At 41.0% G+C, this 26302-nt stretch overlaps 1 protein-coding gene, 2 long non-coding RNA genes and 1 pseudogene across 3 annotated transcripts; 1 reads left to right on the top strand and 3 right to left on the bottom strand.

Annotated features, from left to right (window-relative positions):
• Positions 1-3578: 3578 nt before the first annotated feature.
• LOC143712779 (uncharacterized) lies at positions 3579-6572 on the top strand (annotated as a pseudogene).
• A 5925-nt stretch (positions 6573-12497) lies between these two features.
• On the bottom strand, positions 12498-14883 carry LOC143712765 (uncharacterized). Its single transcript, XR_013195076.1, has 3 exons — positions 14800-14883; positions 14410-14512; positions 12498-12528 (listed from the first exon to the last, which is right to left on the bottom strand). It is a non-coding gene; the product is annotated as an uncharacterized LOC143712765 (long non-coding RNA).
• A 90-nt stretch (positions 14884-14973) lies between these two features.
• On the bottom strand, positions 14974-16969 carry LOC143712766 (uncharacterized). Its single transcript, XR_013195077.1, has 3 exons — positions 16889-16969; positions 16682-16726; positions 14974-15296 (listed from the first exon to the last, which is right to left on the bottom strand). It is a non-coding gene; the product is annotated as an uncharacterized LOC143712766 (long non-coding RNA).
• Positions 16970-18836: 1867 nt separating this feature from the next.
• On the bottom strand, positions 18837-25738 carry LOC143712780 (uncharacterized). Its single transcript, XM_077204788.1, has 7 exons — positions 25615-25738; positions 22901-22996; positions 20520-21065; positions 19835-19929; positions 19604-19645; positions 18999-19354; positions 18837-18897 (listed from the first exon to the last, which is right to left on the bottom strand). The coding sequence occupies exons 1-7, from the start codon at positions 25736-25738 to the stop codon at positions 18837-18839; spliced, it is 1320 nt and encodes a 439-aa protein (XP_077060903.1).
• Between the last annotated feature and the right edge of the window lie 564 nt (positions 25739-26302).

Raw genomic sequence — 26302 nt, forward strand, 5'->3', positions numbered from 1 at the left:
TGATCGCCAGGTCCATCACAGAGTCAGCACCGTCAGGTCAGTCCACGGCCCTGGATTCGCCTGCTCCTCTGGTGTCTCGCAGCTCCGGCTCGGCCTTCGCATAGCTCTGTGAAGCAGATCCCCTTGCTTCACCTTGGCCCCCAGGCCCATGTCTCCACCTCGGCCTGTCAATCCTTTGGCTCTGCGCTTCCTCTGCTCCACCGTGGTCTGCCATCCCTCAGGCTCCACCATGGTCTTTCACTGTGGACTGCACCTCAACACTCCACCCCTTCTGCTCCACCAGGCTCCTCCTTCCCTCCGGCATCACACTGTTTTGCCAGGCGGCTGCGTCCGAAAACTGAAAAAGGCTACCTCTGCAGGCAGGAGATGGAGGTAGGAAGGTAACAAGGCACGTCCCAATCCAATGATCATGCCACATCCCATCTACTGATATACCTTCATCTGAGTGATTTTTGAAGGCAGCATAGATGGATCCTTCGCTGCCTTTGATATCCCACAATCCTGTGTGTTCCATTTCCTGACTGTTGAGCTAAGAAATAAAAATGGCGTCTGAAATTTGAAGTTGGTGGTAGGGTTTGTGTGTAAAGTGTACATTTTTAACAACTTTTCCCACTCTTGATGACATTTCTACCGAGAAGTTAGTATTGTAGTAATTAAATATTACATTTGTTTTGTCAGCAAAGCTCTCTCTGTTTTGTTATCGATCATTACATCTTTACACTGCCAGAAGTGTGTCTGAAATAAGCTTTGTGAGGTGTGGTCCAGTGGCGTGTCTATTGGTGGCATCTGTGCAGTGGGCGGTTGGTCTTTGCCGTCCAACTTCGCCAGATTTTACAACTTGGAGTCATGCAGAACTTAATGTAGTCATTTGACCATTAAAACAGACATGTTAATCTGCTTTATGCAGAAATGTTTTCTGAAAACACCTGCAATAGCTGAAAAAGAAACTACTTAACAAAAGTCAAGAGCCCAACTAAAGCAAACACTGCGCAACTAAAGCAAACTAAATATTTTCAACCAAATATCAACATCTAAACCTCTTGTTAATTCTCAATAAGAACTGCTGTAGACATCTGACAGAAAGTAAATCTGGTTAGTAATAAATGAAGCTGGAAATGATGTCTGTGGAGTTGTTTAATCCTTCTCTGCTGAGATCTTCAGAGATTTAAAAAAAAAAATTTAATCTTCCGATTATTTCATCTAAGGCTGTGGCTGAAGAAAGTTGTAGTTTGTGTTCTTATTTCTCTTTCTTTTAGTGAAAACGCACCTTGGAGAAACTCAACAGCAGTGCAAAATATGAAAAGACAATGCAGAAAAGACAAAACTTGTAGTCCATTATAACATCTACAAAGACAGCATCCATGCTTTCAATAAGAAACTAGGCAAAGCTAGACAGACTTTCTTCTGGAATATTATAAACAGCAATATAAACAACACACACACTCTTTTTGCTACTGTAGAGAGACTGACAAACCCCCCAAGCCAGATTCCCAGTGAAATGCTCTCAGTGAGAAAGTGCAGTGAGTTTGCTTCTTTCTTCTCTGAGAAAATCAATAATATCAGAAAGGTGATCAGATCATCCTTGAGTTGCGCTGGGGTCAGGCAGATCAGACAACAGCACGAGAAAGTAGTTACTATGTCTGATTTCGAAGAAATTGATGGCAAAATTTTGGAAGAAACTGTACAGCACCTTAACTAATGAACCTTATGTAAAGTGTTACCTAAATATATAATAACAAGCTATAATTATTTGTTCAAATAAAGTATCAAAGTAATCATATGGGTTTTATAGAACAAGGCTTTTAAAATAGACCATGTAAAATAAATGATATAAACTAATATAAACATAACTTATGTACATCACGTAAAAACAAATGTCCGCAGAGAGCACCAACGGCTTGGTTACACTAAGGCATGATCAAATCCTAGATTTACAAATGCAGACCTGCAAACTTAACAGTGGTGAAAAAGGTGACATGTCTCCTGTTGGGGAGAATACTTTTTGTGCGCAAAAACAAACAAAAATAACGACTTTATTTCAACTATTCATTTCCTTCTCTGTGGGCCTCTAGTCAGTTAACGTAGTGTGATAGAGGTTTTACTGTGAAAGGTACTTTTAACACAATCTGCAAGCATGTAATTAATTAAAGGTTTGTGCTTTTCTGTGGGGAAAAAAAACAGCGCATATATTTAACTAAGCCTTTTGTCTTTTTCTCCATCACTTGTGGGCCAAACTCAGATTTCTGCACTAGACATATCAGCAAAGCGTTTTCTATTCATTTATCTGATCATTTGATACCAGCCGCTCGAATCGGAATCCTGAATATGAAAATATGCATCCTTGTTCAAATGTTCAGGCTAAGTCAACGTTTTCTCAAAACTCCCTACTGCAGCTTTAACAGTGCACAGTAACAAATATGAACAACAAACACACGTACAACAAGAAGAATATTTAACAAAACCGTTCTGATAATAAACAATCAACATTAGACTACTTAAAAGTACAATTTATACATTCTGTAGATTTAAAAGATGTAGTTACTAATAGTTATATATTAAAAGCAGTGACAGCAATTTATAGCATCTATTTCCAAAAATGTCATGTAGTGTTTAAATTGACCAAAAGAAATCAGATTTCGCAACTGCAAATCAGTCTGCGATGTGTTCCATGTGGAAGGGGCTGCATAACTAAAGGCCTTCTTACCGAGCTCTGTACGGACCGTAGGTACAGATAACAAACACAGATTACCAGAGCGCAAATTGTAGGAACAGCTGTTGCGAGACATAGAAGTGCAAAGGTAAGAGGGAAGCATATCCAGCATAGACTTGTAAATAAACGTAAGCCAGTGAAAGTGCCTCCTCACTGATAATGAAGGCCAATTTGTCATTTTGTACAAAGTACAATGATGTGTTGATGCTTTATATCCAGACACAAATCTTAGTGCACTGTGGAAAACAGTATCCAACAAAGATAAACATTTATCAGGCGCATTTCTATAGAGCAGGTCACCATAATCGAGTGCAGTAAGAAAGGTTGCAGCAACCAATCACCTCCTGGTTTTCCAAGAAAAACAGGCTTTGTTTCTAAAATTAAATCCTATTTTTAATTTGAGCTTATGTACCAATTTATCAATGTGCAACTTAAAAAGAGAGCTGATCATCAATTAATATACCCAAATATTTATACAATTTGACTTGTTCAATCAGTTCGCCATGTATAGTAGAAATACTTGGAAGACTGTCAAGAGACTTCTTAGTATCACTGACGATGTGTCCAGGTTGCACCACAAGGTGTATTCAAGTACTAAGCCAGCATGGCATCGCCATTGACTTCCAGGAAAAGGCTGGATGACGACCTCGAAAGTGTGGTGACTGCTGGAGAGACAGTGGACAGCGCGGAGAGACGGCAACCGGGGCAGGGCGGGTTAGCTCCCCAAACTGCAGCTCCCGAGAGGGAGCACCCAAAACACGCTACGGAAAACCCTAAGGAGAAATACCCCCAGGGGCGCCCGAGAGGGGGGGAGAATGAGCTCCCCGAACGGACTGTTTTTCTGGTAACGACTAATGCAAATGGACAATCGACTACGAGTGCAGTCTGCAAATGTGGCAAGGTCTGCAAAAACACGACTGGTCTAAAAATACACCAGACCAAGATGGGCTGCCTAAGGAAGCTTGTGACGCAACGCACAGTGCCAGTACTCAGTATAGCAACTGGTGAGACGGAGGAGGAACCAGGCCCGGATACATACCACAGTGCCCAGAGCCTCCAAGCACCACAAGCTACACCCCAAAGCAGACCATCAGAGCGGCGTCGGTTTTTGTGGCCTGCTGCCAACAAAGAGTCAGTGTGGCGACAGTTTGATGAAGATGTTGATGCAGCCCTTGAAGTAACAGCCAAGGGTGGTGTGGACCAGAGGCTCCGAACCATGAGCACGTTCATAACCAGCATCGCTTCAGAAAGGTTTGGCGCCAAGGAACAGCGCGCCACCAAGACGTCTACTGCGGCACCAATTCCGAACCGACGAGAGGTCAAGATTACCCAACACAGACAAGAGCTGAGGACACTCAGGAGACAGTACCGGAAGGCAAGCGAGGAGGAGAAGGTAGCCCTGGCAGAACTTAGGGGTGTGGTAAGGAAAAGGCTAATCACCCTTCGGCGGGTTGAGTGGCACAGGAAGAGGGGCAAGGAGAGGGCCCGTAGGCGCAGTGCCTTCATTGCAGATCCATTCGGTTTTACAAGGAAGCTGCTGGGAGAGAAACGCAGTGGTCAACTCTCATGTCCTGAGGAGGATATCAAGCGCTATATCCGTAACACCTATAGCGATGGCATGAGGGAGCACGACCTTGGTCACTGTGCAGCCCTTATTTGTCCACCTGAACCTAGCACCCTCTTTAACATCAACGAACCCACCCTGAAGGAAGTCAAAGAGGTTATCAAATCGGCCAGAACATCATCAGCACCGGGCCCAAGTGGAGTTCCATACAAGGTCTTCAAACATTGCCCCAGGCTTCTGGAACGTCTTTGGAAGATTCTAAGAACCATCTGGAGAAGAGGGAAAGTACCTCAGCAGTGGAGATATGCAGGAGGCGTGTGGATTCCCAAGGAGGAGAATGCAAGTAACATCGAGCAGTTTAGGACAATCTCCCTCCTCAGTGTTGAATGCAAAATCTACTTCAAGATTGTTTCCAATCGTCTGATGGGGTTTCTCCTTAAGAACACCTACATAGACACCTCGGTGCAGAAAGGAGGAATCCCAGGGGTCCCATGGTGTATTGAACACACAGGGGTGGTGACACAGCTGATCAGGGAGGCACGAGAGGGCAAAGGGGACTTGGCAGTGCTGTGGCTGGACCTTGCCAATGCTTATGGATCGATACCACATCGATTGGTGGAATTGGCCCTGAGCAGATACCACGTCCCAGAGAAGATTTGAAATCTCATCCTTGACTATTATAACAACTTCAGTCTTAGGGTGTCCTCTGGGACTTCAATATCGGAGTGGCATCGTCTGGAGAAGGGCATCATTACAGGCTGCACAATCTCTGTGACTCTGTTTGCACTGGCCATGAATATGCTCGTGAAGTCTGCAGAAGTGGAATGTAGAGGTCCACTGTCCAGATCTGGCACCCGACAACCCCCGATTAGAGCATTCATGGACGATCTCACGATGGCTCTCGGCAGTGGATAAGTCAGGGCTTCCTGGTAGGTTTAAGGCCTGGATCTACCAACATGGCATCCTCCCTCGTCTCCTCTGGCCACTGCTGATATACGAAGTCCCAATTACCACCGTGGAGGGCTTTGAGCGGAAGGTCAGCCGATTTCTGCGCAGGTGGCTGGGCCTGCCACGGAGCCTAAGCAGCGTTGCTTTCTTTGGCCATAACACCAAGCTACAGCTTCCCTTTAGCAGTCTGGCAGAGGAGTTCAAGGTCACCCGAGCCAGAGAAGTCCTGCTCTACCGAGACTCAGTTGACACCAAGGTCTCTTCAGCAGGGGTAGAGGTCAGAACAGGAAGGAAGTGGCGCGCCCAGGATGCAGTGGAACGGGCGGAGGCAAGGCTGCGGCATAGCACCCTGGTGGGTACGGTGGCTACTGGGCGGACCGGGCTTGGTAGCAATCCCAAGCCATGCTACAGCAAAGCCAGAGGAAAGGAGAAGCGGAAGCTTATCCAGGAGGAGGTACGAGCCGAGGTTGAGGAAGCTCGCTTCAGCAGAGTGGTGGGCATGTCCAAGCAGGGGGCCTGGACAAAGTGGGAGCAAACAGCTGGCCGTAAGATCACTTGGGCAGAACTCTGGAAGGCGGAACCACACCATTTCAAGTTCTTGGTCCAGTCAGTGTATGATGTCCTTCCTAGCCCTGCCAACCTGTTCACCTGGGGCCTGGTGGACTCACCTGCTTGCCAACTCTGCCAGAAAAGGGGATCATTAGAGCATATCCTCAGCTGCTGCTCAGAAGCCTTGGGAGATGGGCGTTATCGTTGGCGCCATGATCAGATCCTGAAGGCAGTAGCAGACGCCATCAGCACTGGCATTAACATTAGCAAGCAGCATCATCCAACCAAGTCTGCAATTGCCTTTGTTCGAGCAGGAGAGAAGCCTCAGCCCCCTAGAAAGACCCAAGGGGGCGTCCTCGCAACAGCAAGAGACTGGCACCTCCTGGTGGACCTGGGGACTCAATTGAGGTTCCCAGAAACCATTGCAGTTACATCACTACGACCGGACATGGTCTTGATGTCCGCAGCAAGTAAGCAGGTGGTGTTACTGGAACTAACGGTCCCCTGGGAAGATAGAATGGAGGAAGCCCAGGAAAGAAAGAGGGCCAAGTACGCTGATCTGGTAGCGGAGTGTCGGAGGAATGGATGGAAGGCCCGCTGTGAGCCTGTTGAAGTGGGCTGTAGGGGCTTCGCAGGCCAGTCTCTACACCGGGTCCTGGGACTCTTAGGGATTTGCGGACTGCACAGGCAAAGAGCCATCAAGAACATCCTGGAAGCCGCTGAAAAGGCAGCACGGTGGCTCTGGTTAAGGAGGGGGGACGCGTGGCGGAGAGCGCTACCTGGACACAAGTCGGGGCTTGATCACCCCCGGCTGGGTCGCCCGGGTGAGGGTGTCTGATGTAAGACCCGAAACACCCTATGACCCCGGGAGTATCACTGACGATGTGTCCAGGTTGCACCACAAGGTGTATTCAAGTACTTAGATTTTGGAAAAAAAAGCATCATCTTAGTTTTCTCAACATTTAAAACTAGTTTAAGCTGATACAGTTGCACCTGAACAAGGTTGAAAGCAGATTGTAAATTAGAAAAAGCTTGGTGTAAAGTTTCAGCCTTACAATAAATAACGGTGTCATCTGCATAAAAATGAAAATGAGCTTGTGGGATGTCTTCACCCAAGTTATTAATATAAATTTGGAGTTAATAATATAAAATTTGACCCAAGACTGATCCTTGCGGTACCACTAGATACAGTCAATGTTGCTGATTTGAGATTGTCAGAATAAACACACTGAGTTCTGTCTGCCAAATAATTAGTCTACCAATCTACAGTCTGGTCAGAAAAAACAATATTATGTAGCTTTTCCAGTAAAAGGCAATGATCCACTGTATCAAATGCTTTAGATAAATCTATAAAAAGAGCTACACAAGTGTTCTTACAGTCTATTGCTTCAATAAAGTCATAAATGACCTTCATTGTTGCAGTAGTAGTGCTGTGCTGCCTTTGAAACCCAGACTTTAAGTCAGACAAAATATTGTTGGAAACCAAATAGTCCTTCAACTGATCACCAACCAGAGTTTCTAAAACTTTAGCTAAAATTGGTCATTTAGAAATCGGTCTATAATTACAATTTTTTATTTATTATTTTTACTTTGTTATCCTCCTCCTCCTCGTCTGCAAAATACTGGAGAAATAAAAATCAAACAAAAAATGAACAACACAATTGCAACTGCAACCAAACTGAAATCCTTCAAACTTCAAGCTTTTAAAACTTCTTAAAACTTTGATACTAACAAACTATCTTTCTATCTTTCTTTGTTTCTCTCTCTCTCTCTCTCTCTTTCTTTCTTTCTAACTTATCTATCTATCATCTAACTATTTTTATCTATCTATCTAATATTTCTAATCTATCTATCTATGAATTAATTTATTAATAATATCCAAGATTTTGATTGTCAAGTCACCTTTATTTACACAGTGATAACATGAAAAAATACAACAAAGTTTGTTTCTAGAAGAATATTGCATCGTCGTCCACCTTAAGCGAGACGGATCAATAATATTGTTGAATATTAAATGTCCCCAACTAAGCAAGCCAAAAGCCAAGGCAACAGTGGCAAGGAACCAAAACTCCATCAGTGACAGAATGGAGAAAAAACCTTGGGAGAACCCAGACTCAGTCGGGGGACCAGTCCTCCTCTGGCCAACGAGCAAACAGTGTCTGTTTATGATCCAGGCAGCATTACAGGTCAGAAGTCAAATTGGATCAGAACATTATATTATGCAGTGCATCTGGTTGGAAGTCGGAGTCATCACGCCGGTATGGAGACGAGATTGTTGAGGATCAGTGCCGATGGCTGTCGTGTCGATGAGGCCTTCACAGGGCTGATGAAGGATGCGTCATGGATGGGTCCAGGTGCTGGTCCACCATCTGATCTGGATACGGCCGGGATCCGGCTGACTTCAGTAACAGGGACGGGACTGGTTGACACTTCAGGACTGCGTTGTTGTCGTGTCCAGGCGAAGGTCCTTCATCAGATCTGGATCCGGCAGACTGCGGCAAACCTCGGATAAACAGAGAGACTAGTATTAGCGTAGATGCCATCCTTATGATGTAACGAGTAGATCAGGATTTATGGGGAGTGTCCCCGGTTCCGGCTGATCTAAACTATGCAGCCTAACATTGAATTATAGAAGTCTATAATGTAGTATGTGTATGGTAAGCCAAAGAGATGTGTTTTTAGTCTAGATTTGAACTGACAGACTGTGTCTGCTTCCCGGACGATGTTAGGAAGAATGTTCCAAAGTTTTGGTGCTAAATAGGAAAAGGATCTACCGCCAGCAGTCGATTTAGATATTCTAGGTATTATCAACTGGCCGGAATTTTTAGATCGCAATAGACGTGATGGACTATAATGCGTTAAGAGCTCGCTCAAGTACTGCAGAGCTAAACCATTTAGTGCTTTGTAAGTAATCAGCATTTTTTTTTAATTTATACGATGTTTAATAGGGAGCCAATGCAGTGTTGACAGAACCGGGCTAATATGGTCATACTTCCTGGTTCTGGTAAGAACTCTAGCGGCTGCGTTTTGGACCAGCTGTAGTTTGTTTATTAAGTATGCAGGGCAACCACCCAGTAGAGCATTACAATAATCTAGCCTTGAGGTCATGAACGCATGAACTAATTGTTCTGCATTTTTCATTGAGAGCATATGACGCAAATTAGATATATTTTTAAGATGAAAAAATGCGGTTTTATAGAAACTAGACACGTGACTTTCAAATGAAAGATTGGTATCAAAGAGCACACCCAGGTTCCTAACCGACAACGAAGACTTGACAGAGCAGCCATCAACTGTTAGACAGTATTCTAGGTTATTACATGAGGAAGTTTTTTGTCCAATAATTAGAATCTGTTTTTTCAGAATATATCATATATATGATAAATATATATATATATATATATATATATATATATATATATATATATATATATATATATATATATATATATATATATATATATATATAGTATCATCAGCATAACACTGAAAACTAATGCCATGCTGACGAATAATATCTCCTAAGGTTAGCATGTACAGAGTGAACAGCAACGGTCCTAGTACTGAGCCTTGTGGTACCCCATACTGAACTTTTGATCGATAAGATATCTCTTCATTTACTGCTACAAACTGATAACGGTCAGATAAGTATGATTTAAACCATGCTAGTGCAATTCCATTAATTCCAACATAATGTTTGAGTCTATTTAAAAGAATGTTGTGGTCGATAGTGTCAAATGCAGCACTAAGCACTAAAATGGAACAGTTTATTTGAAAAAAATGCCTTTTCTTGTATCTTTGACAGAAAAAGTAGATTCGAGATCGGCCTGTAATTGACTATTTTTAACAAGTGGTTTAATCATAGCCAGCTTAAAAGTTTCCGGTACGTATCCTAAAGCCAAAGAAGAATTAATGATTAATGAAGAGGATCTATGACCTCTAGAAGCATCTCTTTCAGTAGCTTAGTCGGTATAGGGTCTAACATTCATTTAGTCGATTTAGATGATTTAACGAGTTTAGAAAATTCTTCCTCTCCTATAGCAATGAATCATTTTTCTTCATGGAGAATACACTGCACTGCCTGAAATCTCAAATCTCAAACGGGATTTATCATTTACACTAGATATTGTTACATTAAGCACCAACACTTCAATAGAATTCTATTTGAAACTAGACTAATTTTGAAAGTATTACTATAAATTACAACAACAACTCCCCCTTTGCCTATTAGACGAGGCTCATGTTTAACAGTAATCTTGGGGAGTGCACTCATTTAAAGTAATGTAATTGTTTGGTTTTAGAACAGGTTTCTGTCAAACACAGCACATCTAGGTTATAGTCTGTGATCATATCATTAACTATGAGTGCTTTTGATGTGAGAGATTGAATATTCAGCAACCTGAGCTTTATCATTTTTTCATTTGTATTATATCTGTTTTTTATTTGTTGAACATCAATTAAATACCCTTAGATGGGTTTGGAAGTTTTTTGTATTTCCTAATTCGGGGAACAGACACAGTCTCTATGTGATGATATCTAGGTGACAGAAGCTCTATGTGATGGGGTTTATCTGACCTTGGTGACGTGAGACAGCTGGCAGGCGGTCGGTTTAGCCAGTTTGTCTGCTTCCTGACCTGAGCCCCAGATTGTCAAGTTTGAGCTCTAAGAGTATGTGCCATATTACTAGACAGAAGAGCAGCACCATCCCAGGAGGGATGAATACCATCTCTTTTCAACAGGTCAGGTCTGCCCCAAAAACTTTTCCACTTGTCTATGAATTCTATATTATTTTGTGGACACCACTTAGACAGCCAGCCATTGAGTGATGACAGTCTACTAACTATCTCATCACTCCGGCGAACAGGAAGGGGGCCAGAGCAAATTACAGTGCCTGACACCGTACTTGCGAGTTCACACACCTCTTTAACATTAATTTTGGTGATCTCCGACTGGCAAAGTCGAACATCATTAGTGCCGACGTGAATAATAATCTTAGAGAATTTACATTTAGCATTAGCCAGCACTTTTAAATTTGCTTTGATGTCAGGCGCTCTGGCTCCCGGCAAACATGTGACTATGGTGGCTGGTGTCTCTATTTTCACGTTCCGTGTGATAGAATCTCCAATAACTAAGGCACATTCAACAGGATTCTCAGTGGGTGTTTCACTGAGTGGGGAGAACCTGTTTGATGTTGTAACCGGAACGAAGAGCGGTGTTTTGTCCCGCGACTACAGCGCCTCACAGTCACCCAATTGCCCTGCTGCACGGGCTCTACTTCAGCCAGAACCGAACAATGTACAGTGTTCTATAAGCTAGTCACATCCAAAGCAGTATCTAAAGCCCTTGCACTCTTACAATTAACCTCAATTAAAGTTTGGATGCGTGTCTCTAGTTCTGAAATCTCCTCCGTCGGCCAGACTATCTCCCTGCATTTATCACATGTAAACCCTGTGCTGACAGAGAAGGCCATGCTATACATGTTACATAAAGTGCAAGTCACAATAAGAGGAGAAGAAGACATGACTTACCGTGTTTGTTGACTGATCACTACTTACCACAGCTTTGATGGATTTGTGAAAGGCGCAAGCTAAATAAATAAATAAATAAACAAATAAAGAGCGCACGGATGGCACGCCAACAGGCTAGCGAATTACTAGCGTGTTGTACTAGTAACGATTTAGATTGAAGCTAGCGATGTCAAGTTAATATGTGATGTTGAGTAAGATATTTTAGCAGTATAAACAAAAGGGAATGGTAGTAAATAATGATTCAAAACAGGAAGATTTACGAAGCTACAGACGCCAACCAACTCAGCATAGCAGCGAGGTAGCGAGTGTCAGAGAGAGTGAGGGAGTGTGTGTGTGTGTGTGTGTGTGAGAGAGAGATATTGAGTGAGTGTGTGTGTGAGATTGAGTGAGTGAGTGTGTGTGATTGAGTGTGTGTGTGATTGAGTGTGTGTGTGTGTGTGTGTGTGATTGAGTGAGTGTGTGTGTGTGAGAGAGTGTGTGTGTGATTGAGTGTGTGTGTGAGTGTGTGTGATTTAGTGTGTGTGTGATTGAGTGTGTGTGTGATTGAGTGTGTGTGTGTGTGTGTGTGTGTGTGTGTGTGTGTGTGTGTGATTGAGTGTGTGTGTGTGTGTGTGTGAGATTGAGTGAGTGTGTGTGTGTGTGTGTGTGTGTGTGTGATTGAGTGTGTGTGTGTGTGTGTGTGTGAGATTGAGTGAGTGTGTGTGTGTGTGTGTGTGTGATTGAGTGTGTGTGTGTGTGTGTGAGATTGAGTGAGTGTGTGTGTGTCTATAATTCAATGTTAGGCTGCATAGTTTAGATCAGCCGGAACCGGGGACACTCCCCATAAATCCTGATCTACTCGTTACATCATAAGGATGGCGTCTACACTAATACTAGTCTCTCTGTTTATCCGAGGTTTGCCGCAGTCTGCCGGATCCAGATCTGATGAAGGACCTTCGCCTGGACACTACGACAACGCAGTCCTGAAGTGTCAACCAGTTCCTTCCCTGTTACTGAAGTCAGCCGGATCCCGGCCGTATCCAGATCAGATGGTGGACCTGCACCTGGACCCATCCATGACGCATCCTTCATCAGCCCTGTGAAGGCCTCATCGACACGACAGTCATCGGCACTGATCCTCAACAATCTCGTCTACATACCGGCGTGATGACTCCGACTTCCAACCAGATGCACTGCATAATATAATGTTCTGATCCCGGCCTTATTCAGATCAGATGCTGGACCTGCACCTGGACACGAATTACAACAATAACTTTATAATATTTGAATGATATAGTACGCCTCACTCATTTCTGGTTATGTTTACTTTCAATGTACTGTGGTCGTCTAAACTAGCGACCGCGACGCTGAAGTGTGTGAGAACAGAGGAATAACATTAGTGCGAATCACCAACATTTGCTTATTGGGATTAAATATTTTAACCATTCTGTGTCATTTTTCAATATCAATCTTTTCACTATTTACATGTTTATGCCCAAAATGCTATAACATTCCAAGTAGTTGACTGTCATTCTCCTCTACGCTGTGTGTGTTATTGATTAAATAGCCTAGCCTATTTAACATGGTTACAGGCACCTCGGTCTGCCCATTTTAAAAGACTGGATTAAACACCAGCGCACACAAGCAATTCTTTTAATACTCAATTTCATTTAAAAATGTAAACCCAACAGGTATGACATGTCAGAAAGAGAAAAAAACTTCATGAGAAGACGAACATATAGGACTGCCACAGCTTAGTGGATAAATATATTTTAGCTATTTATTATTCAGGATGCACAGCAGGCTCAAGATAATTAACACAGAGATCAGAGTATTCACAGAGAACACAGAGTATTCACTGTTTTAATCAATTGGCAGCCATTAAACAGTGATAATAATCTGAATGTGTGGAGGTGTGCTGAAAGCTGTAACCGGAAACTCCCGATATGCACTAACTAGAACGCGGAAGAAGTTGTGCAAGTAGTCCATTGACGTGCTACATGTGAACGATATTATTTGTACTGTCCTGTAAAAATAATGTAGTTCATTTCAATTATTCAGCCTTTATGAGCAAGAAACTAATGCGCAAATGGCAATCTCATCGTTTTGATTTCAGCAAATTAGTTTGAGCAAATGCAGTGATTAATATTCACGAACCCGGCAGTTCATCAATACTTAGTGCGGTTTATATTCTTATTAGTAGCAGAATTCGTAGTAGTATTATTATCTTATCAGTGTTATTGTTCGTTTTATTTTTACAGAAACACTGACCGACAATGTCTTAAGCAACACCAGTCCTAATTTCAGTTAAAATGACAAATCTGCATTCTTACGTCCTCATTCATACTGTTACCAAAAGTGAGAGAGCTTGCGCAGCACTGAGACAACGGTACTTTTAAATCCATAAGTAATTAACACGCTAGTTTTCATACTGAAAGAATATTTAACATAATTTGGTACTTTAGATATTTTTAACACAAGAACATTACACATTCTTCATGCTACATTTCTCAACACTGAGAATGAATAAATAAATGCTTGTTTCTCCAGACTCGCAGTTGTCAGTCATCCACAAGTCAGAGCACTTTCATAAAGCCATAGCGATTTCAAGTTTATTTAGATTATATTGTTCCGAGTGTCTATGAATGACAAAGCGTATTTTCAGAGTCAATCCATGCGATCACGCAGAGGATTAAGTTAACTCAACTCAATATTTTAACACATCTCCCGCAGCCTGTTTAGCGTGAGGAGCCGGACGCACCGAGACGACTGTACGGTCCTCGCTGAAGAAACCCGTCACACAGCGGGAGTGAAAGGGGGATCGAGCGGGATTCTCTGTCGCTGTCTCTTTTCTATCATAAGCCTTACGCATTTGTCAATCATCCTGGCTTGCTATTTGGGGAATGAGCCAGCGCTGTGATCGGCCAAACTCTTCTTCTTCTTCTGCTGTTGCTTGATTTGAGGACAGCGCGTGCAACAGGCTTTTGCGTAGTTTAGAGTGACAAATCGTACCAGCGTACTTTGAGGTCAAAATGCGAACAGGTTGGCAGGTCTGAGTCTGTCTCAAATAATATCTTTTTGATTTAAAGGCCAGAATTGATTAAACAAACAAAAAATAATCTTTTTCTTACTTATTTGGCTTCTCTCTTCTTCATTCTATGTCCAAATCTGCAAACAAGGGATGATCTACCAAGTTCTCTGCAGTCAAGTAGTATTTTGCATCAGGCACATGTTCTGTGGAAGAGTCAGTGAAGAGGGCGGATTAATCACATTTGGCCTTTCTGTAGTAGGCGTGTACACGTAAGGTGAATGTTACCATGACATTCAAAGCATGTTTTGCTGTAACTATGACATGAACATTTAATCACTGCTAACAATCATTATCAGTCCCCTGTGTTTTACACTTTGCTCATTTGTCATCAAGGTTTGACACTTATCATTTTACTGTCACTTTATGTTTCAGAACTTTATATGTTTTCCAAGCAATGTTAGTTCCACTTTGTTCTTGTTATCATTCTTACCTAATAATGGGTCTTTGTTGTGTTTTTCCATGAAGAATAGAGCGATGTATTCACAGCGCAAATCCTCATCCGTTTCTTCAATTCCTGCAAGCAATAGATTTCCAGTGTTTAGTAAAACATCACCAGTCATCAGTGATCTGTGTTCAAAAAGCCAACTCACTACTGAATTCTTTTTCGGCAAGGTGTGCATATTTTATATGCAGGGTTTTTGGGTTGATCAGTATCAATCTCTTGAGTAATGGGTAAGAAAGATCATTATCCGTCCAGTGACGGATTGCAACATGGATTTGGCTCATGATGCGGTTCGCTGTCTCGTCAGTCAGGCTCCCTCCGTTTCCTCTGATGAACTCCCTCAAGGTCACATAGGCAGGAAGATGTTCCATTACCAGGACGGTTTGGTCTTCCAAGATGAAACGCTCATATAGACGTACGGAATGGTCGCAAGTTGGACGCTTTTGCATTTTCAGCAATGAAGTGCCCTCTTCGACAAACTTAGGCTAAAGAAAAGAGATTGATAAAACATTGGCTAAATTCAAATCTCCTAATTAAAGAGTGAGGGAAATGAAAGATGAAAGCATTAGCCATGTTTCCATCACCCTGTTTTTATGCACATTTTAAAGTCTCGCATCAGAAACATGATGGAAACGGCAAATGAGAAAAAAACTCTTAAGTCGCTAAAAAGTTCACACACTCACTTGAGGTGGTTTTTGACTTGTGCGAAAAAGGAATAATGCGAATATTGGGAGATGGAAACGCATTTGCCAAATTAATTTGATTTATATTGAACTATTCAAAATAAAACCATTGTAAGCACATCACAGTATCATTCGAATCAATGTCTCAGTGTGACTGGTACAAATGTCTCATTTCCAAATAAGTAAAACAAAAGGTAATATGGTTTTTAAGAGTTTAGAGATAACTGGCACACAAAGGAAGATGATCCAACCCCCAAAAGGTGTCAACTCTGAATGCATATTACCATTGTTTCCTTGTGAAAGAGGTTCTGGCTATTTAATGGGCCGCAGCGAGGGATTCTGGGCCTTTCTGTACTTCAGATCAGGCCGTGAGGCTGAGAGTGTCCGAGACTCTCAGACTCATGTATTTTTTAAAATGTTTGGTTTGCATCTCTTCTCTTTATTCCAGAGCATTTGATGTTTGGTATCGATTATCTTTGGATTGATTATGTAATTGGCATGATACATTTACCTGACAAAATAAATTGTTACATTTGATTATTCTAACTGACTTTGACACTATTTTCATTAGAGTTAAAAGGAATAGTCAAACATTTGCTCACATAATGATGCTCATTCGAAAAAGATTTGCTTCACGTTTGGATGGAAACCCAGCTAATGAAAAAAAACTCTAAAACCGATGCTTCTAGGCTTTGGTTGTGTAATTCAGTTATATATCATACTATCTATATTACCGAATTTAACAAACCAATTCTTACTAGAGAATTTCATGAAGAATAAAGTCTTAGAATTAGTCTTAGATTTTTCTACACTGTTTCTGTTAATAATGTATTGTATCAAGTGTCCATTTCATTATAATATTCAGATTTATCATAAATAATTGAACATGCACATGTATTTTAAGTTCTGTTAAAGAGGGGTGGAGGTGGGGTCACATTTGAGCATTTAAAAATTGACTTGAAAGAAACGCAATAGTCACTTTCTGAAGTAACTAGTTACTTTTATAATGTGTAACTGAGTAACTAATTTAGTTACTTTTTGGAAGAAGTAACTAGTAACTGTAACTAATTACTTTTTAAAAGTAACTTGCCCAACACTGGTTATATATCATACTATCTATCTTATCGAATTTAACAAACCAATTCTTACTGGAGAATTTCATGAAGAATAAAGTCTTGTCAACTTACCGATGTTTCCCAAAGTCTGCACCTCTCAACAAATTTGATGGCAACCTAAAAAATAAAGACAATTTTTTGCACATGATCATCTACAGTCTACATTTTTTTAAACACTTTTTGAACAAAACTGTCAACACTGATGTTTATGGCAAGACTCAAAGTTCACAGAAGGAAACAAGAGACAAAACATTTGTTTTTGGAGAAAGAGCAACATACTTTCTGGCCGTCCGATCTTCTAATTCCTTCATGGACACGATCATCATATCCCACTTTCTTTCCAACTTTATAAAGACACCGAAAGTATTTATGTTGCAGTATCGGTTGACGAGGAAATCTTAAGGTCACTGAAAAACACACAGCAACAACGTGTTAACATACAGCATGAGACTGAACACACCAGTGCAGATCAGGAGCCAGTATGAGTGGAGATTACAAACAAAACCAGAACAACAGATTGAAATGGACATGAATCCAGTGGTACGTGATACCTCTACTGTAAGTAAAAGTCGCATATATGTTCTCATGAATGTGACCGTAGCAGCAGCGGCTTGTTGCTATATTGGATTGTCTCTAGAACTAGGTGTGCAGGAATCTCAGTTTACTCTAGACTACAGCACTGCATGATGACTGGAGACTCACGGTCTGTGGGCTCGGCCGGCCTCGGCTCCTGTCCGGGAGTTTGCGGACGCTCCTGCGAAGGCTCAGGCACACAAGGACACACTTTCCCTATAAAGGACTGGAAGCCGCGCTTTACAGCAGCCAAACGAGGACGGCCTTCCCTCCCTTCAGTGTGTTTTTCGGAAAGCAAAGAATATTGATTAGAAACATTTATTAGCACAGATTACAGCTGAATGATTAATGTAAAACTGTCCAGATGTTCATGTGAATAATTAGCAGGTTTAGCACTGAGGGTCATGTTAGAAAGATAACTTAGTCCAGTATCCAGGCGCTGTTTGACAGGCTTTTAGTGCCTGTGAGCGTCGGGTGTATGTGAATGAGATGTTTAGCCGGCAAGGCTTTCAATCACATGCAAATAATGAACTTTAGTGAATGGCAGTGTCCCGTGAGTGTAACTCTACCTCTGCCTTAACATGTGACGTGAATGTAACAGAACTGCCACTGATAGAATGAGCGCAGTAACGCGATACTACGACATTTCTTCAGAAGCAGATCGTGGAGACTCGCCCACGATCAAATACTGTGATATCGCACACCCCCATGTGTCCCGCTGTTATTTCTGCATACAGTTGGTACTCAACCAGAAAATAGTTTTGCCGCCGCCGTTTCCCCGCGGTGGCAAATTGGCATGTGTATTTGCTGCCCTTTACCGCTAATTGGCGCTGTAATCACAGACTTTGAAAAGTGTAAGTTTATTCTCTCTATGGCGTAATCTGCCGCGGCTCATTGAGGGCTGAGGACGCAGATAAATTCAAGTTAAACACTTGAGTATACTATAATAGCCTACTTGTCTTTTACTTCGTGTTATTTTAATTTGTTAGTAGATTTAATAACTGACATACACTCTAAAACCCTACAAAACCAGTTGAAACAACTGGATTGAACCCTTCCATTTTTTTCAATCAAAAACCTATTTGGACACATCGAGAGATTTATCTGAAAGGAATCTTTCCTTTGCCTGTTCTGCTGAATCAGAGTGGTAATAACTCGAGACTCACCGTCTGACTCGAGTGCATCAGTGCCTGGTGTTTTTTTAAACCAGTCATGATCTAAAATGTTCTGTAAGGTGATCTCTGACTCTCTGTCACGAAGTTTCCGAAGTAGATCCTGGCATTCTGTAAACGTTTTCAGAAGAGAGCTGATTAGTCCTGTTTGATTTTGAGATATGTCGTTTGTGTAAGTACGGTAATGTTAATATCAAATACACTGCATTTGTTGCTGTTACTATGGCATTCTCTGGATGCCCATGAACATTTATTCATTGCTAAACTTCACTGTCAGTCCGCTGTGTTTTACACTTTGCTTAATTGTCATCAAGGTAACTTTACTGTCACTTGTGTAAGAGCTTGACATGTCTTCAAGCAATGCTATTTCCATTTCGTTCTTGTTTTTGGTCTCACCTTTGGACAAGCGTGTATTTTTCCAACCAAACCAGAGTTTCAAAGAGTTTGCTTCGACCATCCCCCTCAGCACTCTGTATAAGCCTTCATTGGTTGCAAATAAAGCGTGAAATCTCCTCACTAATGCTGATTTCGATTTGGCTGTTTCTGTAAGCAATACGTTTTCAGTGTTAAAAAAAAACTTTAAAACGCCCTTATTTCCATATCCTGTGCATAATAAATCAGTGATTTGTGCTGGAAAAGCAAACTCACGTGTTTCGAAGATGGTCAGTGCTCTGTAAAAGCCGGTTAACTTGATCTGCATGGTGTCAGGGTCGATGAGTACTTTACTCAGGCTCATGTCTTTATAATAAACACCCCGTTCACTGCAGAGCCGAAACGCAGCGATGAGTTTCTGCATGATGTCTTTCGCTACCGCTTCAGTCAGACGACCTTCGTTTTCTTTGATGAAATCACACAAGGTCATGCTGGTACCTGGATGCTCCATAACTAAGATGTTGTGATCTTCCATGTCAAACCAGTCGTATAACTTCACGACATGGTTGCTGTGTCTCATTATCCGCATTATAGCTGCCTCTCGACACAAAGGTTCGGAATGGCCAATCTAAAAGAAGAGATTGACGAAAGGTTCGTTGACTTCTAACCTCAAACCTCCTCACTAAAGAGTGAGTGACATTCAAGAAGAAAACAACCAACTGTACATGTACAATACAACTGATGCTTCAAGGCTTTGATTGTCTATTTCAGTTTTATGTTATGCTGTCTACATGCAGAATTATCAATTACCGAATAATAATTTAATAAATAATTCTTAATAGTAATTTTCATGAAGAATAAAATCGTGTCAACTTACGTGGAAATCAAACCGGCGCTTCTTAACAAATTTGATGATCACCTAAGAAATAAAGAAAATATTTGCAAGCGTAAGTGAACTGATACATTTTAGTTGTTTAGATGACAATCTACAATCTTTTTTAAAACATGTTTTGATCAAAACTGTAAACACTGATGTTTATGTCAGGACTCAAAAGACAGAAGGAAACAAGAGGCAGAAAGTTTGGTGTATCGAGAAAGAGCAACATACTTGTTTGTCATCTGATTTGCGAATTCCTTCATGGACGATGCCATGAGATCTTGATGCCAGTTTCTTTCCCAGGTCATAAAAAGAGTCAAAGGATCCTGAAAAACACACAACAGCATGAGACTGAACTGCATGTGACTAAACACACCTGTGCAGAACAGGCGAGGAACCAACCGGTGTGAAGATCACTAATAAAATCAGTAAACAGGCTGAAATTGACACATGTGAATAATTAGCATTAAGGTTTTGCATTTAAGTTCATGTTCCTTATACTCGAGATGGCAACTTCTTGAATCTGCAAGCCTATTACAGTATTTTTCTCAAATAAAGTAATTGTTTAAAAATATGTGAATATGTGAATAAAAAGGAAGTAAACACTGTAACAGGACACTCAGTAATCTGGTAATTTCGTGCGCACTGATAATCATATTTCTTCAAATAAAGGTAATGCTAATTTTACATACAGCACACAGTGAAAACTATATGAATATGACACAGTGGGCAACTGGATATAGCACAGCATATTTTACAATGAAGGATTTAAAGTTTTTCGATCATGTCTCCCGTGAAGCTGATCTTCAGTTCGCACTCACTCGCTTCACACGGCCCGACCGTCACTGGCGATATATATATCGCTCGTCCACTACATGTGAGTTTTGATTTGTTATAATGTCCTCAAGACAGTTACCTGTTGGGTTAATCTTCACAGGTCCATCTGTTGGGCTTCTGCTGGGGTTTCTCTCAGATAACACAGCAGCGCTGGTCGATGTTTGAGCGTAGTCCACCATTGGCTCGGTCTCGAGCGCATCTGTGGCTGGAGTCGGCTCCTGTCCGGGAGTTTGAGGACGCTCCTGCAATAACACAGCAGCGCTGGTCGATGGTTGAGCGTAGTCCACCATTGGCTCGGTCTCGAGCGCATCTGTGGCTGGAGTCGGCTCCTGTCCGGGAGTTTGAGGACGCTCCTGCGATAACACAGCAGCGCTGGTCGATGGTTGAGGAGCACTGCTGATATCCATTCCCTCAGGCAAATACTCGTATGCGTCCACGAACACGTCGCTGCTGCTGCTATCCATTCCTTCAGGCAAATACTCGTATACGTCCACGAACACATCACTGTTGCTGCTATCCATTTCCTCGGGTAAATACTCGTATACGTCCACGAACACGTCGCTGCTGCTGATATCCATTCCCTCGGGTAACGTTGCATGCATGATGTTTACTTTCTGCATGTTGCCTAAAGAAAAGTTCAAACTAACATCAGAAACATCAGGCTGAAACGGACATGAATCAGAGTGGTAATAACTAGAGACTCACAAACTATAAGTGTAAGCTATTGTGATTGTCAAAACATTTGGTAGCCTAACTCAACATCATTTTTTCAAGTTTAGTGACAGCATGGTGCAAGAACTCGCTGGAAATAATGTTTTAAGTGTGCTCAGCACATGTTGAAAGAGTCCCTCTTTTTGACGAGACATTGGTTGGGAAGTAATGCCATAGCATGGTGTTGGTGAGAATGAGCTGTTTGTGTGTGTTCTGTTCAGGTTTTTCCCAGCGGCTGCACTCGAGAGGCAGTGGGCGCACGTATGCCGTTTACTTTAGTGGATGCAGTGGTTTGGTGTCAGGGTGTCACATATATTTAACAAAATTAAAGTTTTGGCTCACCTGGGACTGGTAGATGAAAAAATCCACCAGCCAAGCATATTTTTTACCTTTTTGTGTCACATATACATTCATTCCTACATTTAATTGAGATAAGGTATTATGTTGAATGAATAAGAGTACATAGAAGTCAAATCAGAGCAACAAATAGTAAGACATGGAAGATGTGAGCATGGAACTAGTGCTCATAACAGTACATTTGAAGGTTTTGTAAAACTATCAGATACTTTACCGAAAGTAAAAAACAAATTACCGATATATATATATATATATATATTTTTTTTTTTTTAGCTTTTTGGTTTGTTTGCTGCATGGTTAAAAAAACACAGCCTATATTTGTTAAATCACGAGGCACGTCGACACGCGCAACCACACGCGGTGGTTCATGTTATACATCAATACATGATGTACCTGTGAGCTCTTTAAGTGGGCTAGGTTACAATAAGCTGTAACCGTAATTAAACTAAACTAAACCTGTTCTGTCTCCATGCAGTGTATATTCTCTGGCTCTGTACGCATTATTGCCCCACTCCGGTTCCAACAGATAATGACATTTCATGAACACAAAGGTCCATGTTTAATAAAAATGTTCATGAAATTAGAAAATATTTAAGAGATTGATGTTTAATTTAGTTTTATACATGTTCTCATACTCATTTATTTTGTTATAATGTCAGTAATAATATTTTAGAAGTATAAAATGTGTATAAAGTGTCAAGAAAAAGTTTGCTTTTTCTTATATTTATAGAATCTTAGAAATCGTGACTGGACAATAAGAAATGTGTGACTAATGTATGACTGAGACAAAGGGCCTTTACTCAAGGCTAGTAGATCAACAATGTGTTAGTTATGGGACATGTTGTTCATGATGGCATAGAGGGAGTCCACTATAAAGAAGAAAGGATGCCCTCCTTCTCTGTGTGACTGGATGACCCCTGACCTTTCCTTGCGAAAGAGTGAATAATCTTTAAAGACAACTGGCACATGTCTGTCTCTTATTCAGTGATTTAAAAATGTTTGCCTCTACAAAATAAAACCGGTTTCTAGGTTTCACATTGTACATTTATGCTAACCGTTTAAATAACGATCTAGTCTTGCGTGTGCGCATCAGTTGCGTTTGTGTAGAACTGAAGAAGTTTGTCCTTTTTCAACCGTATATAACAGCAAGTATGCAAAACGACATATTCTTCACTTAAATCAACACGTTTTCCACTATGGAATGACAAAGCTGTCGAAATAATAAATAAATAAATGCGTAAATAAATAAATACACATCAAGTATCTGTATCATGTCACATTGCAGGCTAAAGGTGGTGCCAGAAAGTGGGAAAACGGGTGAAAGAAATCTATCGGTTTTAAACTCGGTATAAATGGAGAGTTTCTCCATGTAAAGTATTTAAGGAGTTTTACCTCGAGACTGACACTTCTTAAAGAGAAACCGTAATAAGAGTCCAGCGAAGATCAGACCCAGAGGAACCAGAACCAGAGGGATGATCAGAGAAGAGCCTGAAAACACAGGAGAAATCATCAGAGAATATGATCACGTTGAGCTCATTATATTACAGTTATATCCCTTTGTTGGTTCCAGACTCAAACCAACACTTTCTCCATCTCTGAGACTAGTATTTCTTTTTTTGTTAAACCTTTCAAGGTCATATAATGTGCAACGATTTGCATTCACAGTAATATGGTTGTATCGCTAATATCGCTGGTATGAGAGATTCGGCATGTTGGGACACAGTGCATCCAGTGATGCGGTTTTCTGTAAGTCCTGCCGGCAGTTTCTGAGCAAAGTGAAGCAAAATTTACCCAGCTTGTTTAATACCGAAGTATATCCCTCACACACACAGTTCATCTATATAATATCACACACAGTGCAGTTTTTCTCCAGATACAAGCATGATAACAAAATGTGATTTTGATTTTATACACGTTTAATAAACAAGAAGTTAATATTAAGTTTAGTACATTTAAGACACCATATTGCCTGTTTTAGCTCTATTTCGCCAACTAAAACAGTGGAAAACGAAGCCACAGCACTGTATTAGCGTCTCTAAGAAACACTCCTCACTGAATGAATCAGCTTTTTCAACGAATCAGTTGAATCTCAATGACTCACTCATTAACCGCCTCCTACTGGCGGGTTTAATCTTACATTTAAAGTACCTTTTCATGTTTTAAATCATTTCAAATATCAATATTCAACGTTTTATGTTTAAAACATCAAAACATTATTTATGGATAACTACAGGTTCTTCATTTGTCATTAAACAGTCTGTGTAAATGCATTTAAATGCCACTTCAGATGCAGATTCTGTTTCCTCTCCATTGCAAAGATTTTGTTGATACAATTTTATTGCTAAAAGCCCTATTGTGTGTTATTATTATAATTTAATAAATGTATGAAATTCATACAAAAGGTGATGCATGCTTAAAATACATTTATAAAGGTAAAACTGCCCATAAAATCAACTGAAACGTATTGGTAAAAATGATTTCTGTCACTGCTGTGAACTGACCAACACACAGAGTATGAAGAATATCACACACTTCAGGAGTCAGCTGTACACAGCAGTCCTAAACATGCAAGCTACAGCACAATAACACACTCTGCTAAATATGTCCTCTGTGTAGGGGAGACGGGGACAGTTGCAACACTTTTTGCATTTGGCTCTGTTACTCAAAGACGGTTTGGATTAGACAAACCAATTGTTTATACAATAAACTTACATCTGTATGTTAATAGTCTAAACCATTTAAAGATAATTACAGAATTGACATTTTTCACAATTTGCATGTGAATGTAAGGAGTCAGATGTTGCCCGGGACCGGGGACAGTTGCAACATTGTTTGGGGATGGTTGCAACATGTTACAAATACAATATATTACAATATATGTCAGTGTTAGCAAAATGATTATTACCAAAATTGTAAGTTATAATAATATTACAGTGTTCTTTATCATCAGCTTTGAATAGATGACAATTATTTGTCTAGATGAGTAGGCCCTATGTGCAGATGTCAAATATTCAAATTGATATAAAATACAGTCGGCTTTTAGTGACATGGGAAGAATGGAACAATTTGGGAGGCAATTGGCTTTTATTTAGCCTATTGTCATGTAAAACATTTTTTTTAAACTACATTTTATCATTTTTCATTTTAACAATGTTATGCATGGTCACAGACATCTGCACACATGTGCGCACGTGCACACACACATAAACATAAACCTCGTGTCCTTGCTACAACTTTATGAACTATATTATATTTAAGTAAAAACTTATGAAAAAAATGTTAAAAATACTGCTATGTGGTCTGTTTTTATATTAATGCATTGTACGGGGACAGTTGCAACAACTGTAAGCCATGATATTAAACTTCCTGTGCTAGCTAAACATTGACCTTATTACATGCTAACCATACTAGCTTAAAGTTATCACTCATTTAAACAATATAAGTTTGAGCTGAATCACAAAAATAGTGACAACAGTTTAACAAAAACAAAGCTCAAGAAAATAAATACGTTCATACTTTAAAAACAGTTTTTCTTCAATAAATCCTGATGAAGCAATCTCCTTGATTTTTCTCTGCAAGGGGGGGGGGGGGGGGGGCATCCAATTGTGCATGTGCAGTGTGAGTGTCATTACTCTATTGTTTCTGGTGGAGAAAAATGACATGTTGCAACCATCCCCTGTTGCAACTGTCCCCGGTCTCCCCTACATATCCTTGCAAGTATAATTTAGTTTGTATTATTTTAAGTAAGAAGAGAGTTATAAAAAGGGGGACTGCTCGGTTGGGGGACTGGCTTTAGGCAATGCTGTGTTACATGCGCTTCATGAGGCACACACACACGCACACACAGAACACACACACACACACACACGCGCGCAAGGTCTCTCCCTCTCTGCCGTGCGCGCGCTGTTTGAACATACATATTATCACATAGGCAAAGCCTTTTGAAAACCGAGACATTTTCACGTAGCCTTTCCCGGGACAGGTTGTTAAAAAGAAGGAAAATCCCGGGAAAACCGGGACGGGTGGCAACAATAATGCTGTGCCACATACAAGTCCTGCCATTTATGTCGATGTGTGTGTCAGTTCTGATGTGTATAACTCAGTACCTGTTGTGTGGTCCTCCCAAGCCTCAGTTGTGTTCAGGCTTCTCCCAGCGAACACAGCAGCGCAACTCTGCGGCCGAGAGTCCTCGAACAAGCTCTCCAGATCCAGCGGGAACTTTACAGACATGATGTCGGATTGACACGGTCTCTGACTGTTGTTTATAGCGGTGAACTGCGTTTGCAAACCTCGTCCGTTAGTGACTGAACTACTGTTATGATCAGAAGATTCCGTCAAAGTAACTCAATATTGTATAATATATATTGAATGACACCGTATTCTGTCAGATTCTGAAACTCGACGAGCTGTGTAGACGTGCCTGTTGTTTAAAGCGGTAAACTGCGTTTGTAACACTTTGTCCGTTAGTGAATCTCGACTCTGATCATCGCTGTTGAACTCAGTCTGTGACGTCACATGGAACTCGCGCTGCCTGTGGCGTCACGGCTGATGCTCTGCTAGCGCTCGAGCACGCATAATTAAAGGGATAGTTCACACAAAAATGTAGAGAAAAAAATAATGTCACAATTTACTCACCCTCATGTCGTTCCAAACCTGTAAGACTTTTAATCATCTTTGGAACACAAATGAAGATATTCTAAACGAAATCTGAGAGATGTCTGTCCGTCCATTGAAACTCATTCACCCAGATTCTCAGAAGAGACTCGATCACTTTATATAATGAACAGATTGAAT

This window comes from Siphateles boraxobius, unplaced genomic scaffold (genome assembly GCF_051911475.1).
Source record: "Siphateles boraxobius isolate OS27281-9 unplaced genomic scaffold, OSU_SipBor_1 51, whole genome shotgun sequence".
Lineage (NCBI taxonomy): Eukaryota > Metazoa > Chordata > Actinopteri > Cypriniformes > Leuciscidae > Siphateles > Siphateles boraxobius.

What these genes read in the sequence shown, in the direction of transcription:
- LOC143712780 (XM_077204788.1), bottom strand. Translation starts at nt 25,738, where the DNA reads ATGTCTGTAAAGTTCCCGCTGGATCTGGAGAGCTTGTTCGAGGACTCT. An exon ending in TGTGAAGATTAACCCAACAG is followed by an intron (nt 19,930 to 20,519) that starts GTAACTGTCTTG and finishes TGTGTTTTTCAG; the next exon opens with GATCCTTTGACTCTTTTTAT. An exon ending in AGCGCCGGTTTGATTTCCAC is followed by an intron (nt 19,355 to 19,603) that starts GTAAGTTGACAC and finishes CTCTTCTTTTAG; the next exon opens with ATTGGCCATTCCGAACCTTT.